This window comes from Mustela putorius, unplaced genomic scaffold, assembly GCF_011764305.1.
Source record: "Mustela putorius furo isolate JIRA1106 unplaced genomic scaffold, ASM1176430v1.1 tig00000129_pilon_pilon_pilon, whole genome shotgun sequence".
NCBI classification, from domain to species: domain Eukaryota; kingdom Metazoa; phylum Chordata; class Mammalia; order Carnivora; family Mustelidae; genus Mustela; species Mustela putorius.
The window spans coordinates 41,847,544-41,863,570 of NW_025421290.1; the positions used below are offsets into that span (position 1 = coordinate 41,847,544).

General features: G+C 38.1%; 1 protein-coding gene across 8 annotated transcripts in view; it reads right to left on the reverse strand.

Moving 5' to 3' along the window:
- Positions 1 to 16,027, reverse strand: part of PCNX1 (pecanex 1) — a 156,649-nt gene that overhangs the window by 88,233 nt on the left and 52,389 nt on the right. For all 8 annotated transcript variants that reach the window (XM_004754809.3, XM_004754804.3, XM_013057454.2 and 5 more), the window contains 3 exons: positions 14,245 to 14,290; positions 13,336 to 13,425; positions 3,590 to 5,296 (listed from right to left, as the gene is read on the reverse strand). In XM_004754809.3, coding sequence (XP_004754866.1) covers positions 3,590 to 5,296; positions 13,336 to 13,425; positions 14,245 to 14,290 — 1,843 coding nt within the window. The remainder of the gene's footprint in view (positions 1 to 3,589; positions 5,297 to 13,335; positions 13,426 to 14,244; positions 14,291 to 16,027) is intronic.

The window sequence follows — 16,027 nt, forward strand, 5'->3', positions numbered from 1 at the left end:
TAACTGACCTTCAAATTACACACGTGCCAAAAACCCTCATAAATTATTTATTGAGTTTTGGGTTTTCTTTGAATAAAGTAATATTCACTTAACAAAAGATTATCTTTGGTTCACAACACAAAAAGAATAATAGGATCCTATTACAAGCTTGTAGAATAGGGACCCACACATTACATTTGAAATAATTTTCTCAAACAGAAAAACAGAGGTTAAGAAATTAAGGAAAAAATATTACAAAGAATAGAGTAAATATAAACCTTTCCATTCTGGTTGTTCTTCATAATCTGTTGAATCATGCAGTAAATTAAGGGATGCAAAAGAAAACGGTTTTTTAAAAGCAGTGTAGGCTACACAACATGACACTTTTCTACCATATATAACCATATATAACTTATCTGAAATTTTTCCTTTAAAAATAGCCATAAATTATTAAAGACACACTTTATAATTATAAAAGAAAATTTAAATACAAAAGACATCAACAAAAGAAAAATGCTTTAGTTTGCACCTAAAACTTTTTTTCTGCCTCAACAGAAAAACTAATGAAATCCAATTTTAAAGATTTTATTTATTTATTTGACAGAGAGAAATCACAAGTAGATGGAGAGGTAGGCAGAGAGAGAGAGAGGGAAGCAGGCTCCCTGCTGAGCAGAGAGCCCGATGTGGGCCTCGATCCCAGGACCCTGAGATCATGACCTGAGCCGAAGGCAGCGGCTTAACCCACTGAGCCACCCAGGGGCCCCAATTTTAATATTTTTTTAAAGATTTTATTTATTTATTTGACAGAGAGATCACAAGTAGGTAGAGGGGGGGGGGAGTAGGCTCTTCGCTGAGCAGAGAGCACGATGTGGGCCTCGATCCCACCTGGGATCATACCCTGAGTGGAAGGCAGAGGCTTAATCCACGGAGCCACCCAAGCGCCCCTGAAATTCAATTTTAATAGAAGTACTTGATTATTGGTGAGAAGTCCTATGAAAACAATCACTTGTGACGGAGTATCAAAGGTAAATTATAGGACATACCTACTGCCAAAATAAGATTAAAATCCTATTACTTGATTAAATGTTAATATTTTTCTGTTGGTATTACGTAAGAAATTCGGAATACCAATATTCTTATTTTTACGACTATCGAGTTTCACAATGGCTTGATTAGAAATCTCTGAACTATGTCTAAATTGAATCATTTTCTTCTATTTTAAGGACAGGATACATTTGAGTCTGTATAATAAAAATAGTAGCACTATTAAGAATTTCCTAAGCATTTTACATCTGGGAATTCCTTCTATCCTCACAGCAATGCTGTGAGATGAGAAGGCTGAGGCTTCAAGAAGATAAGCAGCTTTCCTCCAACAAAGTGCATATACACGGGCAAGGTTGTCCAAGTTCATGTTATCATGTTAGATCACCTCCTATTTTAGAGTACTGGATTCCAGAACTTTAGAGTACATTTTCTAGATTTCATCATTCCACACTGCCAACATCGTTCAGTTTAAAAATTTAAAAAAAAATCATTGGAGAACTCATCAACACTTTCAAGTTCCTTAGAATAAAATCTATTTATGGTTTATGTATGACTATATGAATGGTCAAACAGCATCCTGTTTTGTTGACATGTTTGAGGAGTGTGGTACGTAAGAACAGATAGCCCAGAAAAATATCTCCTAAAGTTCCAGTAAGGAGTGTAGCAATTAAAGCAAATATAAACAAATCTTTACCGATTATTTGACATTTTAGGTAATTTTTAATTGGCCCCTCACTACCTCCAATCTTCCAAAAAGCTCAAACAAAACTCTAATAAAATGTAATAAAAAAACCAACTAAATATAAACCCTTCACATATTTAAGCAGTTTAGTTTTACTCTTATTTTCATTCTAAAAACAATGAAACTCAAATAAAAACAGCCCCCACGATGTTCTTCCTTTGGCAAAAAAATAAATAAAATTTTTTAACAGCCCACAGACTATCACATTTATTCCATCGAAGTATATGGAAATTTTCAGTTCATCATCTGTTTCTTATTAACATTCAATGAGTTGTTTGTTTTTTAAAAAAAAATAAACACAAACAAAAGAAGACAAAACCTGGAATCGGGAAAAATAAAAGCTTATATTAGCCAAAGATCTGCACCAAGAAGCAAATAAAACCTTCCATGTAACTTTTCCTAAAAATCAGAACACCTCATATTCCCTGTGGAAAGGAAATGACATTTTAAATACAAAGACATAAGGATTTACTTATAGCTCTTGTCCATGTGTTTTTTTTTAGTATTTAAATTTCCACAGTATTTACATTTAGAATAGTAGTATTTTTCTACCATAGCATGTTCATTCTTTTAAAATTTACTTTAACGACACCTTGAAAAATTAAACTATACTTTAAAACTCAATAGGTTCTTGCATAGTCGTGAACATTTCTGGTATGACTTGTGTGAGAAATCACTAAAGCATTTCAAGACCTTTTATAAAAAACAGAATGATAACCACATCAAAGATTCAAGGGAATTTAATTACTATATGGTCACTAAATGGTTATAATCATTTCCGATATTAGTTCTCAATATTCAAGTCTGACAGAATATCTCTTCTTAAAGATCATTTTTAAAATTCCCATTAGAAATTAATCTGTGGTAGAAACAACACCAACGGAAACAAGAGAATTTTTACAAGGGATAAGCTTGAATACAGGGAATAAATTGAAGTATAAAAAGATCTATGATGCCAGCAACAGAAGTCGTCCGAATTCTTGTGATCCTACTCAAGAACCAGATTCCATAATAACCACAACAGAATAAACTAACTATTTTGGGTAGGAGGAAATAGCAAGAAACAACTCTGAAATAAATAAAATGGCCAAAACACTGACAATATAAAACCACCCACTGAATTTTGCACAATTTCCCATAAACCTCAAATAAATAAGCTTTTAACCAAAACACCATCACTGTTATCATAGGAAGCATTATGTATCCACGGAGGGATACTAAATGCCGATATAAACTACAATTTAATAAACTGTAAGTGTGAAGCTAAAAGAAAAAGTATGTTAATGCCTGATACTTGAATAAGCAAGAAATAAAACCAAAGCGACAGACCAAAAAAGAGGCACAAGTTTTCAAAGTACGCAGTCAGAGATAAAGTAGTATTTGGAAAAATCTTACATAACCGATAGAGTGATCTAATTCTGTGGGCTCCGTGGCACACACTGTATGCGAGATGACTAAAAATGGTTTGTGACCTAATAAATTTCGACATTTTCCTGTTGCTACTGTCGTACAAATAAAGAAGAGAACCGATTTTTGTTATTCCTGGGAAAACATCAGGAGGTGGCAATGGACTTTTTCAGAAAAACCCAAGGCCAAGAAAGAACTGATATATTCAAATAACACAACTAAAAATATATTTCTCGGTGTTCATACCAAAGCCTCTTCTAAGACAACCATCTCCTCCTACATGGAAGAAAGTTTATTTTAACGGCACCGCGGAAGGAGGGAGAGTAACACCAAGCGTATTTCAGTAAGTACCGCTCTCATCCACAGCACCAGCAGCTGCCGTGACTCGTGGGAAATCCCCTCGCGTGATTTACTTACCTCCACCGCCCGCATCTTGCTCCTCGCCTTCAGGAAACGCAACCGGGCTTGGCAAGCTATTCCTCGACCGAGTGACCGTCTCTAACTGGGAAGCCCGGCCCAATAAAGATAGCTCATCTAGCACCTCTCCCTCTTTGGCCTCGAGATCTGATTTTGAAGTGGTTAAGGGTTTTATACTTTCGGGCGCCATCAGCCTGTTGGAGTCATTCAAACACGCTACCGTGCCACTGTCCAGGCTCAACACCCGGGCCCGAGTCTTGGCACTGTTTGTGCTGGAAGTCCGACGTGCTGTCCGCTTTTTGCCAGCTCCGTCAGGACCCAGGTGGGCTTTGTGTGCGTGCTCGGAGTCAGCGCCCCTTTCTTTAGGGACGTGTTTGGTCTTTAGGGCACTGTACCTGCCCTCAGGAGACTGACACGAATGAGAAGTGGTGCTAGAAGAGCTATCACTGCTGAACTGGTGGGCAGACTGAACACTTGACGCTCTGCTCAAGTCACTTTGGTCACTCGAGTCCTCGTCGTGACAGAATATAGCACTGTGTGGCTTTGTGCCAGCAACACCTCGAAAGGAAACATAGTCCCTGTGCCGACTTGAATCAAAACTGCTGGCCCGTTTTTTCCCTGTCCGTCTCCGGCCCGATTTATGGGCAGAGGCTGTCCGGTGGATCAAGCTCGACGATTTAGGCCGTACGTCCCCTTCCTTTTGCTTTCCACTACTGTCTTTAGCAACTTTGGTATCCCCTGGAACAGCAGACTTTTCACTCTGCTCCTCTTTGTCTTCGGCAGTTTTCTCAAGTGGTTTGTCCTCCTGTGACGTAACCTCGTTCGCGTGGGGATTTTTATTGGCTTCTTCGGACGCAGAGGTGCTGAGGCCTCTCTGATTGTGCACATCATCGGAGGTACTGGACTCCTTGGGCTCTTGAACCCCACTGTTGGTACTCGCTTCCACGGCGGTCTTTTCGCTGCTAGTCCTTTTGTCACTGGTACAGCTACTCTTGTCCTCAGGGTCAGCACAGCCCTCTTTCTTCCTGCCACCCTTCTTTCCTCCTCTAGGAGACTCCTCATGCTCCGACAGGATGCTCTCGATGTGCGTTGAGCTGGTTTGCTCGCTTTTGTAGCTGCTGACGGTACTGTTGGTGTCACGGTCCGTCCCACTGCAGTAGCTCTCTGTTGACCCGCTACTCCGCGTGCTCAGGCTCCTCAGGCTGTCCATGCTTTTGTCTGCCTTCAAAGGTTTGCTCTTCCCACTTCTGGGAGGTGGCTGAGAATTACTGTTTTTCAGCTCACCAACAAGCTGAAATTCCCCAGACAAACAAGAATTGTCCACCAAGGATTCTTTGGATCCAGAATGAGGCTTGGAAGATTCTAACTCGCTAACTGGATCCAAGCCCCGTCTTTGCTGATAAAGGGGGAAGTCATTCAGGGAAGTGTCTGGGAAAGCCACCGCAGAGCTCGAAGTCCGTGGTACCCCTCGTGGCCGGTGATCTTTTCTGTAAGAGTGTGAATGTAAAGGGACAAGAGAAGCTACTTCCGTATCACAGGCATTGGACAGAGACTGATCGATGTGGTGGTGGTGGCTGTGACTCGGCAAGCTCACTTTGTCACTGAAGTCCCTTGGTAAGTCCTGCCCACAGGAGGATAAGGAAGGCTGAATGGAGATGAAGGAATCATTGGAGACCAGACGGAAAAGCTTCCGATCAGTTGCCAGATCTGTTGCAAACACATATTTGGAAATGTTAACACAAATCTATCATCTGCTTTTCTACTGCTTAACAATGGAAAGAACTCACATCACACCGAAAAACGAGGAAAAACAAGTTCCCAAGTAGTTCACTGAATTAAAGTTGGCCAGACATTCCAAAGAGCTGGTTTCTATTTCACAGCTGCACAAAGAGAGCATTCTACTGACAGAATGAACTAAACCTCTAAATCCTCGAATGGCCAGAGAAAAGGTTTCACAGACTACCAACAATAAGAGGCAACACAGCATTATATTTAAAACAGCCCTGGATTTTTTCTTTCGTGAAGATTTTATCTGAAGTAATTTCTACACCCGCTACGGGTCTTGAACTTCCTCTCCCGAGATCAAGAATCGCATGCTCCATGGAATGAGCCAGCCCGGCGCCGCATAAAGCGGACCTGGATTTTTATGTGAAGTGTGTCTTTAGCTTACTAACTGCATAGCCTTGGGTTACCTTTCCAAGCCTTGGTTTCCTCATCTATAAAACAGGACCTCAGAATCATTAAGTAGCACCATGAAATAACTGAGTTAATGTGCTTTAGCATATACACGGCTTGGCACAATGCCTGACACGATTAACAGTAGCTACACTGGTTTAGTTCACTAACACAGTACAAAATCTTTTTTGAAAAACTAATGTGATTACCTTATTTTAAAAAAAATTTAAAGGGACGCCTGGGTGGCTCAGTTGGTTAAGCGGCTGCCTTCAGCTCAGGTCATGATCCCAGCGTCCTGGGATCGAGTCCCACATCAGGCTCCTTGCTCAGCGGGGAGCCTGCTTCTCCCTCTGCCTCTGCCTACCATTCTGCCTGCCTGTGCTTGCTGTCTCCCCCCCTCTCTCTGATAAATAAATAAAACCTTATAAAAAAAATAAATAAAAAAATTAAAAAAATTTAAAAAAAAAATACTAGAAAGAGGGGAAAAAAAAAAATGAAAGGCTGAACAATCCCCAAGGAAGACAAGATACAATGATGTAAGATTTTGCTGTTCACAATGACCGAAAAGATTAAAATAGTTGTGGAGCAAAATACACTTTCTCTTTCATCATTCATGCAACAATTACAAAATACCTCATGAAAAACTACATTATCCTTGTCAGACCATTCCTTTAACCCTCCACTTAGGGCAGTGATTAGTGACTTGACTGTCCATACTCTCTATATACACAGATATAAATAAATTCACCTACCTACCTACATTGTAATTTCTCTTTAAACACACCCTGGCAACTGAACTGTACGACAGCTGACTTTTTATACACTTTTGACAGACAAGTATAGCTGAATCTGCTGTTAGTTCAATAAAAAGAAAAATAACTACTTTATTTGTTATAAGTGCATAGTAAAAACACGATAGATTCTGCAGTTAAGTGAGACCCCTCTAAGGAGAATCTCAGTAATAAAAGCATACCCTTCCCAAGATTGATATAAAATAAAAATAAATTACTAGAAATGTGTGTGTACTTTTAAAAAATCTAAACCTAGATTGAAATAAATAAAAACTTAGAAACAGGGCACCTGGGTGGCTCAGTGGGTTAAGCCGCTGCCTTCGGCTCAGGTCATGATCTCAGCATCCTGGGATCGAGGCCCGCATCGGGCTCTCTGCTCAGCGGGGAGTCTGCTTCTCCCTCTCTCTGCCTGCCTCTCTGCCTACTTGTGATTTCTCTATTTCAAATAAATAAATAAAATCTTAAAAAAAAAAAAACAAACTTAGAAACAGCCTCTAGAATATACCACATAAATTGATTTATAAATGACCTATCAGGCTCTATCTTAGGTTTTAAAGTCTTCAGCTTTAAGTAAAATTCATGTTCTTTATCCAGAACAGCTGCCACTGTCCTTGGGTTCTAAATATCAAAATTTAAAAGTTAGCATCATATTTAATCTTTTGTAATATTAAATTATAAAGTTATTTCTAAAAACTCTCTCTATAGCTCTACTAAGCAATTAGAAATAGTGGATTCACATTTCAAAGTTATGGATTTTATAGAACAAAAACTTAACTGAACAAGTAACTGAAAATCATTAATTCTAATATACAAGAAAAAACTTTTAAAAAACTGCTAATAACCAAAACCAATTCCCTTCTAAGACATTAATAAACCAGAAATATAAGTTTTTCATTTAAAAAGACACAGTCAAACTTACTGTAATACATGTACTCTTTTCAATGTGGCTAAATATACCATAAGAAAATTTAATCTTATCAGGAAGAACTTTAGGTTGTTTTAGGAAATTTTCAAATAAATATGCTTGCTTGGACGTTTTTCTTACTGGTAGCAATATAGTCAAAGACAGGCTCAAATCAACACAAAGAGATACTATTTTTCATAAGCAAACTTTTTTTTCAATGACTGCTACTTCTTGGCATTTAGGATAAGAAAGGCATGCACACATGCTGCTTGTCCTGGTGCAAACTGGTATAACCTTCTATAAAGCAATCTAGCAATATGGCCAAAAGTCTTCCAAAGATATACTCACCCTTTATCACTCATCTTTTTCTAGAAAATGCTGCTAAAGGATAAAATCAGGTATGTATATAAAGTTTTGGCCACAAACTGTTCTTTTCAGATTATTATAAAACTTAAAACCTTAAAAGTATTAAAATGTCCAATAAAAAATAGGTTGAATAGACTGTCTATTAAAACATCACACAGGCACTAAAAATGTTTTCAAAGATTACATACTCATATGAGAAAAAGTAGTTTAGTGAAAGTGATACTATATAAAAAGTATGATTCCAATCTATAAGAGTTAAAAATATTAAGAGTATATTTGCATATGTGTATTAGGAATATTAAAGGTAAGATACCTATGGCATAAAGTCCTGACATGCTATATAACATGCTAAGTCAAGGAAGCCAAACACAAAAAACCACATATCCTATAATCCCATTTATATGAAATATACAGAATAGGCAAATGCATAAAGACAGAAAGTAGATCAGTGGTTGCCAGGGGCTGGAGGTCAGAGGAAATGGGGAGTGTAATGGATATGGGTTTCTTGTTGGGGTGACAAAAATGTTCTGGAATTGGTGGTGATGAGCATACAACCATGTGAAATTACTAAAAATCACTGAATTGTATACTTTTTTTTTTTTTTAGATTTTACTTATTTATTTGACAGAGATCACAAGTAGGCAGAGAGGCAGGGAGAGAGACAGAGGGGGAAGCAGGCTCCCTGCTGAGCAGAGAGCCTGATGCAGGGCTAAGTCCCAGGACCCTGGGATCATGACCTGAGCCGAAGGCAGAAGCTTTAACCCACTGAGCCACCCAGGCACCCCTGAATTGTATACTTTAGAAGAGTGAGCTCTGGGGGACACCTGGGTAGCTTAGTCAGTTAAGCATCTGTCTTCAGCTCATGTCATGATCCCAGGGCCTGGGATCGAGCCCTGCCTGTTCCTTCCTCTCTCTCTGCCTGCAGCTCCCCGTGCTTGTGCTCTCTCTCTTACTATCCCTTTCCCTCTATGTGTCCAATAAATAAAATCTTTTTTTAAAAAAAGTGAATTCATAGTATATGAATTATATCACAATACAAAAATAATTTTAAAAGTGATGCACCAAAAAACATTGTTATTTTGGTGTCAGAAGTGTGAATTATTTTCTTCATATTAACTATTTTTTTCTAAAATTAACATATGTTACTTTCCTAAACAAAAACCACATTTCCTCCTCTCTTCTGGATCATCTCCATCAATTATAAAAACAAGCTGTTCTCTTGCGCATTCTTACAAAATCCAAATCTCCTTTACCCTCCCTTCCCCTTCTGGCTTTCGCCTTCCATCTCTGACCCTCTTACACAAATTCACCAAAATAGTCTGTATTGCCTCCTTTCAGTTGTCCTCTAATTCTCTCCTACTTGTATTCTGGCCCCTCTCGTGAATATGCTTATCAAGGTCACCAACAACCTCTGCACTGCTAACCTCAATGTCAAGTCTCAGTCTCACATCACCTGGCTTATGAGTAATGTCTGACAAAGCTGACCACAGCACTCTCCTTGAAAAACTGGGATACAACACTCTAGGTCTTCCCGCACCCCACCAGTTGCTCCTACTCAGTCTCCTGCACCTATTTTTTTTTAATTTTTAATTTTTGATTTTTTAAAAATTTTTTATTTTTTTATTATCATGTAATGTATTATTAGCCCCAGGGGTACAGGTCTGTGAATCGCCAGGTTTACACACTTCATAGCACATACCTTCCCCAATGTCCATAACCCCACCACCCTCTCCCTAATCCCCTCCCCCTGGCAACCCTCAGTTTGTTTTGTGAGATTCAGAGTGTCTTAAGGCTTGTCTCCCTCCCGATCCCATCTTGTTTCATTTATTCTTTTCCTACCCACAAACCCCCCACATTGCCTCTCAACTTCCTCATATCAGGGAGATCATATGATAATTGTCTTTCTCTGATTGACTTATTTCATTAAGCATAATACCCTCTAGTTCTCCTGCACCTAACAAACTGGAGCGGCTCAAAGTTCAACCCTGGGAGCTTCTCATTCCATCTATACATCCTCTTTTCTATCTCTCGTCCAGTATTCTGGTCCCATGATAACTAAAATTCAGGAATCCTTGTAACTAGTTTCCTCCATCTTCTAGCCAGCCCCCATACTCATATGGAATAGGCTAACGTACTGACCTTAGGTAAGGAAAACATGAGTGTGGCCGTAGAGGGAAACTGTATGTAAGTCCTTCTTAACAGTGAAAAAAGCAGAACCCACATCCCTACATCCTCAGGTCACTCTCAATCACACTAAATCATGTTGATAAAACGAATGCCAAGTAATCACTAACTGCCAACCAACTAAAGGTCGCTATCCTGTAAACCCAAACCAGCTAGAGAACTTAATGCGCCCCAACTGATAATTAAGCCAGAATGAACATCTGCCACTAGGTGGTGCCAAATCACAGCCACGACCAACAAATTTGGATCAGGGCACTCAGGACATGGGAATTCCAGGTTAGGCTAACCATGCAGGCTTGCCCAGTTAGTTTATGAACTTCATGATAACCCATTTAGCTGGTATCTATACACTGAAAACTCCTAGTTTCAAATCTCAGCCCATACTTCTTACCTGAAGTCCAGACCTAATTATACACTAATTACTGCCACTTAGAGGTCTAACAGCATCTCAGACTGATGTGCCCAAAACTGACCTCCCTATCCTAGCCTCATCCCTGCTCTCCCTGCTTCTAAGTCTGCTCCTTTTCAGTTTTCCTCCTTCCCATCTTCCCCATCACTTAACTCAAACAACTTACAGTCATCCATGAGTACTATTTCTCTCACATAACATATCCATCAACATCAAAATAGCCTCTCATTAATATCTTCTACATACACAATCAGACTACTTCTCACTGCCCTCATCTGTGCCCTGGATTACTGTAATCATCCACTAACTGGGCTTCCTGATTCAGCCTCTGCCCTTTTTAATCTCAACATAGGAGCCACAGTGATTCTATAAAACTGCAACTGACATCATGACACTCTTTCTGCTCAAAACCCTTTGGCAGTTCCTCATCTCACTAGGAATTAAAGCCACATCTTTATTTATTTATTTTTAAGATTTTATTTCTTTCTTTATTTGAGAGACAGAGAGCACATGCATAAGAGAGCGAGGACGGGGCAGGGAGGAGGGGGACCGGGCAGCAGAGAGAGAGAGAGGGAAAAGCAGTCTCCCAGGATTCCAGGATCAGACCTGGGCCGAAGGCAGATGCCCCACCAACTGAGCCACCCAGGTACCCAAAACCAGAGTTTTTTTAAATGGCTTACAAGGCTATGCAATCTGTCCCCTTACTTACTTCACACCAACCACACAATTTCTCAAACCTGACAGGCATGTTGTAACTTCGACTCTTACCGATGCTGTTACCTCTGCATAGAGAGAGTCTCTCCCTCCAAATACCCTGAGAGCTCACTCCTTCACCTCCTTCAGATCTTTGCTTCCAGCAAGGCTTTTCCCTTGACCACGCCATTGAATCTAACCCCGCCCCCAGACCCCACCATTCCCTATCCTCTGTCCCTACAACTGCATATAGATTTGACTTGTACTAGCTTGATTCCATAATAGTAGTATAGAAGCCACATAACAGTAGAATTTTTTGTCTGTTCACTGATTTATTTCTGGTAGTTAGAAGGGGGTGCTCTGAGCACATAATGAGTACTAAATAGTATCTTTTAAATGTTATCTTTGTGTGTTATCTGCTGAATGTTTAATGTTATCATATTAAAATGAAAGAAATTACAAAACTATCTAAAAGTGGTGTAACAGAACTAGACTTCAATGACAGGACTGCCATTTTGTACCTTTCTGACTTTGGGCAAGTTTCTTATAACCTCTAAGCCATGATATGTTCATCTGTAATGTGAGAATCGTATTATTAACCTCAAATGCTTATAGTGAAGGTTGTGTGTCTGCTTTTAAAATGCTTAAAAGAAGACCTAAACCACCAGGTGACACACTAAGAGCTATTGAGCCAAATTGGCTCTCTGCCTGCTTTTGAAAAAGGCTTTAGTATAACACAACCATGCGCACTCATTTACGTGCTGTTTATGGCTCCTTGTGCGCACTACAATGGCAGTGGAGTAGTTGCAAAAGAGAGCATATGGCCCACAAAGCTATCTGACCATTTACATAGAAGTCTGCTGACCCCTCGCCTAAACATAGTGTGTGCTCGGTGAGAGTCAGACATCACTGTCTATGTCAGTATGAATCTGCAGGAGAGGCTTGTGTGCATATAATTCCCAATACAAAAGACTACAAAACGCTTGCTTATGCGTGCTACTTTCCAGATACAAAATAAAGAAATAGGACCCTAAATGCAGTGGCACTAGCCCAAGATCATTACCTAATTTTTGAGACATTCTAATGATTATATATCACAGAAAACAATACTGTAATTCTCAAACTTATCAATTCACCTTAATCTTTTATAAGAAAATAGTTTCTATATTATATAGTGTGTTTGGAAGTTTTTTTACAGGGGAGGGGTATGTTGGCAGGAGTAGTCCATAAAAGAAAATAAATGATGGGGTATTGCAATTCCAGAAAGCAGTTATAGCACGATGAAGTTACATTCCGAGTACCTGGAACAAAACGTGCTTGGAAGAATTGGTTCTAAGAATTGCTTGTAAAATATTAAATAGGAAAATGTCATAATTTAGAAAGCTATTTGTAACTATAAATAAATTTCCTGTACTTAATTATGAAACTTATCAGCCTGCCTGCCTTCCAAAAAATCACACATAGGCCAATAAAAACAACAGGTTAGAAACAAGGAAACAGGTTTCTGTCTCATTGATTATGTAACTTGGGATAATCTCCATTTGAAAATGGAATAACATATCCATCCTTTCATGTCTGAAAATTAATAATGAAACATAAATATGGGACATTCTTAAAAAAAAAAAAAAAAACTCCATTAAATCCAAAATACTTATTTATAAAGAACTGAATAAGGAGAGAAGGAAAAACACTTAAAGCCCAAATTTCCATTAAAAATCTGCTACAGGAGGCACCATGTCAAAGGCAGACACAGTTTCTCTGTAAGTCCAACAAGTTAGTTCTCTATTAAAACATACCATCGGGTAAGATATAGAGCAACTGACATTTAGAGGTCATACTGGATGGAAAGTAACAGTCTTACATACTAGGTTACTAAACTAGGCAAGATGCTCTGACCCACCAGACGAGCAGATTATCTCCCATCTCACACTCACTGCAGGGCACAGGCTCATAAAATTTTTCTCTCCATGTCAACTTGGCAGAACATGTGTAACTGAATTCCAGAAAGCTAAAAGTACTTATAACACTGTTTTACTATTATCCTAGTTAATAACTTTATTTTAATGTTGCTTAAAGGTATCATATTAAATTATTATAAACTTCTGCCAAAAAGCAAACAGCATATTCTACAACTCACCGTGGCCTGCCAAAAAGCAAACAGCATATTCTACAACTCACCGTGGCCCCCACAATATAACATCAGTGTGAAGTATAATGCTCTTACCTTGTTCTTCACTCCCTTCCTTACAAAGACTAGAGCTCTGGCCCAGACTTAAACTGATATCATCAGAAGTCTTAGCGGTGTCTGTATCTCCTACGAAGTTAAGAGAAACATGTGAACACACTATATTAAAAGTAAAGTCTGTACAGGGTGGCATAACAAGAAAGGATATCAACTACACTACTTTACTATATACTATAATAGGATACGATGTCTACGAGAGCAGATTTTGCATATCACAGGTTGCAATAATGGATGACGCACTGAACTAATGGGAAGCATCATGGACTATGAGACCACATCTTTATTCTCACAGCACTATAAACCAAATAATACAAAAAGCTTCATATGGTTAGCCAATAAAACTTTCTTTAAAAAGAAGCACTTTCTTAAGAAATGGAAATTATGTAGTAACAAAACACTTAATTTCCTTCCCCAGGAAAATTATAAAAATGCCCCTAAAAAAGTATAGGATAAAAAAATTTGTCTGAAATAAATGCAAGTAAAAGGTATATGTGACATGTACAGAAGACATTTTCCCTCTTTTTTACTGTCTTATTTGTACCCAATTTAAAGGTTTAAAGGTTTCACATTAAATTACTTGGTTTTCCACAAATCTCACCAAAACCCATGAAAACTATTGTCCTTCAAGGCAGAAAGTTTCTTATATATCACAACGTATCATTCACACAATATAATGCAAATATTCAAAGATGTCGGTGAGATTTGGATGGTGAAAGGAGAATCCCATATAAATCAAGTAACCTTTAACACAAGATACATAACTGCATCTACAAATTAATTTCAAGAATGATCTTTCATGACATGTGAATATATAGTATTCAGTTTTCTTTATTATGTCAAAAATGCAATGGAATGTTACAGGCAACTTTCAACTTGGATAATGTCTACCTTTAATAGTTGCTGCTGTTCCAAGACGAGAGGAACCAGATCCAATCTGAAAATACGATATTAAGGAAAACTAATTAAAATGCTATGTCATTATCAATATGGCCTAGCAAGATCATCAGGCTAAACAATCATATTATCAAAACACACTATCAGTCACTTATATAGAAAGATACCCGCTGGGCATGCTGCCTCAGAGCCACATAACCTGTTTGTTGCGGCACATTCTGCACGTCTGCTGTAGATGTGCTAGGGCACGGAGTCCCTTTGCTTGCTCAGGACTGACAGGGCCCACAGAGCGGGATGCCTCCTCCAACACCCACCAGTCCACGACATACAATTACTAACTTTTTTTTTCATTATATCATGACATGCTCATATTAGAAATAAAAGCAAAACCCGGTGTTAAGTCTATCTGAAACAAATTTAGACTTATCAGGGCATGTAAAAGAAAGGTTTGGGAAACATTAACATGGGTTTCAAACAGCAACCTAAATCTTACTGTCAATTGTTACTGTATCAATATGTTCTATCCTGAGTTCTAGACAAAAGAAGTAAGTACTTCTTTATTGACCACTATAACATATTTAAAAAGATTAAAACACTAAAGGATCCAAGTAAGATGACTGTTTAGCACAAACTATAAACAGAAAACTAAAACCTACTGAGCCTTTAATGCTTATATTCAGATAACACCTCCCTAAAATCTTAGCCTTCATCCATTATACCACCATAAAAATCATATAAACAAATACCAGAAATTCCACAAACATATTAAGGAAATCAAACATAACAACATGTCAGTTACTAAATCCATAAGTCTTAGTAAATTTCTATAACCTGTCTTCAAGGGATTTAAGAAGAACACAATCAAGCAAATTTAATATTTTAGAATAAAATTAATATTCATATAATACTTTGTATTTTACCAAATCCTTTATTTGTTGTTATTATTTTTTTAAGATTTCATTTTTTAAGTAATCTCTACATCCAACTGGGGCTCAAGCTCACAACCCTAAGATCAAGAGTTATACATGCTCTCCTATCTGAGTCAGCCAGGCAGTCCCCAAATCTCTCCTTGATTCAACTGATAGAAATATACAATAAGAAACTTGCTCAAAATATAAGTTAATACTGAGTTTGATGGGGCATGAGAGTCCTTCTTGATCTGGATGACAATTAAAAGGTATATACGTATATAAAAGCCCACTGTGCTGTACACTTAAGGGTATACTATGCTGTATGATAGTTTTATGTCACTGAAAAAGTCAGTAAAAACAAACATATACAAACAGGTTAGAACTAGTGCCTTTTGATGTGGCCAATAAAAAAAAAAATGAGTTTTGCAACATTATTTGATCACTTTATTAAGCGGACGCTCCTGATTTTTTCCTAAGTTCTGCTTTCAATTAGCCATAAAAGGTACTGCAAATAAACAGAAACAAGCCAAAAAACCTTTTACTGCAAAATAAAATTTCATGCTTATCACACCTGGTAGGTAAGTTATAGGATTAATATATGCTATTTTTCACTAGTATAATACATATAGCTTCCTAGACCAAACAAACAAACAAACAAAAAACAAGTAAGCAAACAAACAAAAAACACATTTTATAAGCACACCCTTCTAGAAATTTAAACCTAAAAAACAACTTTTGAATACTGGTATACTTGTCATTTGCCTATAACCACAAAGTGTTCCCTTTTCTTTCCTTAACAAGCTTCCTACTTTGTTCAGATGTTGGGTGTGTATCTTTTGATCTATGAAAAGTGGGCCCCGGTTTTG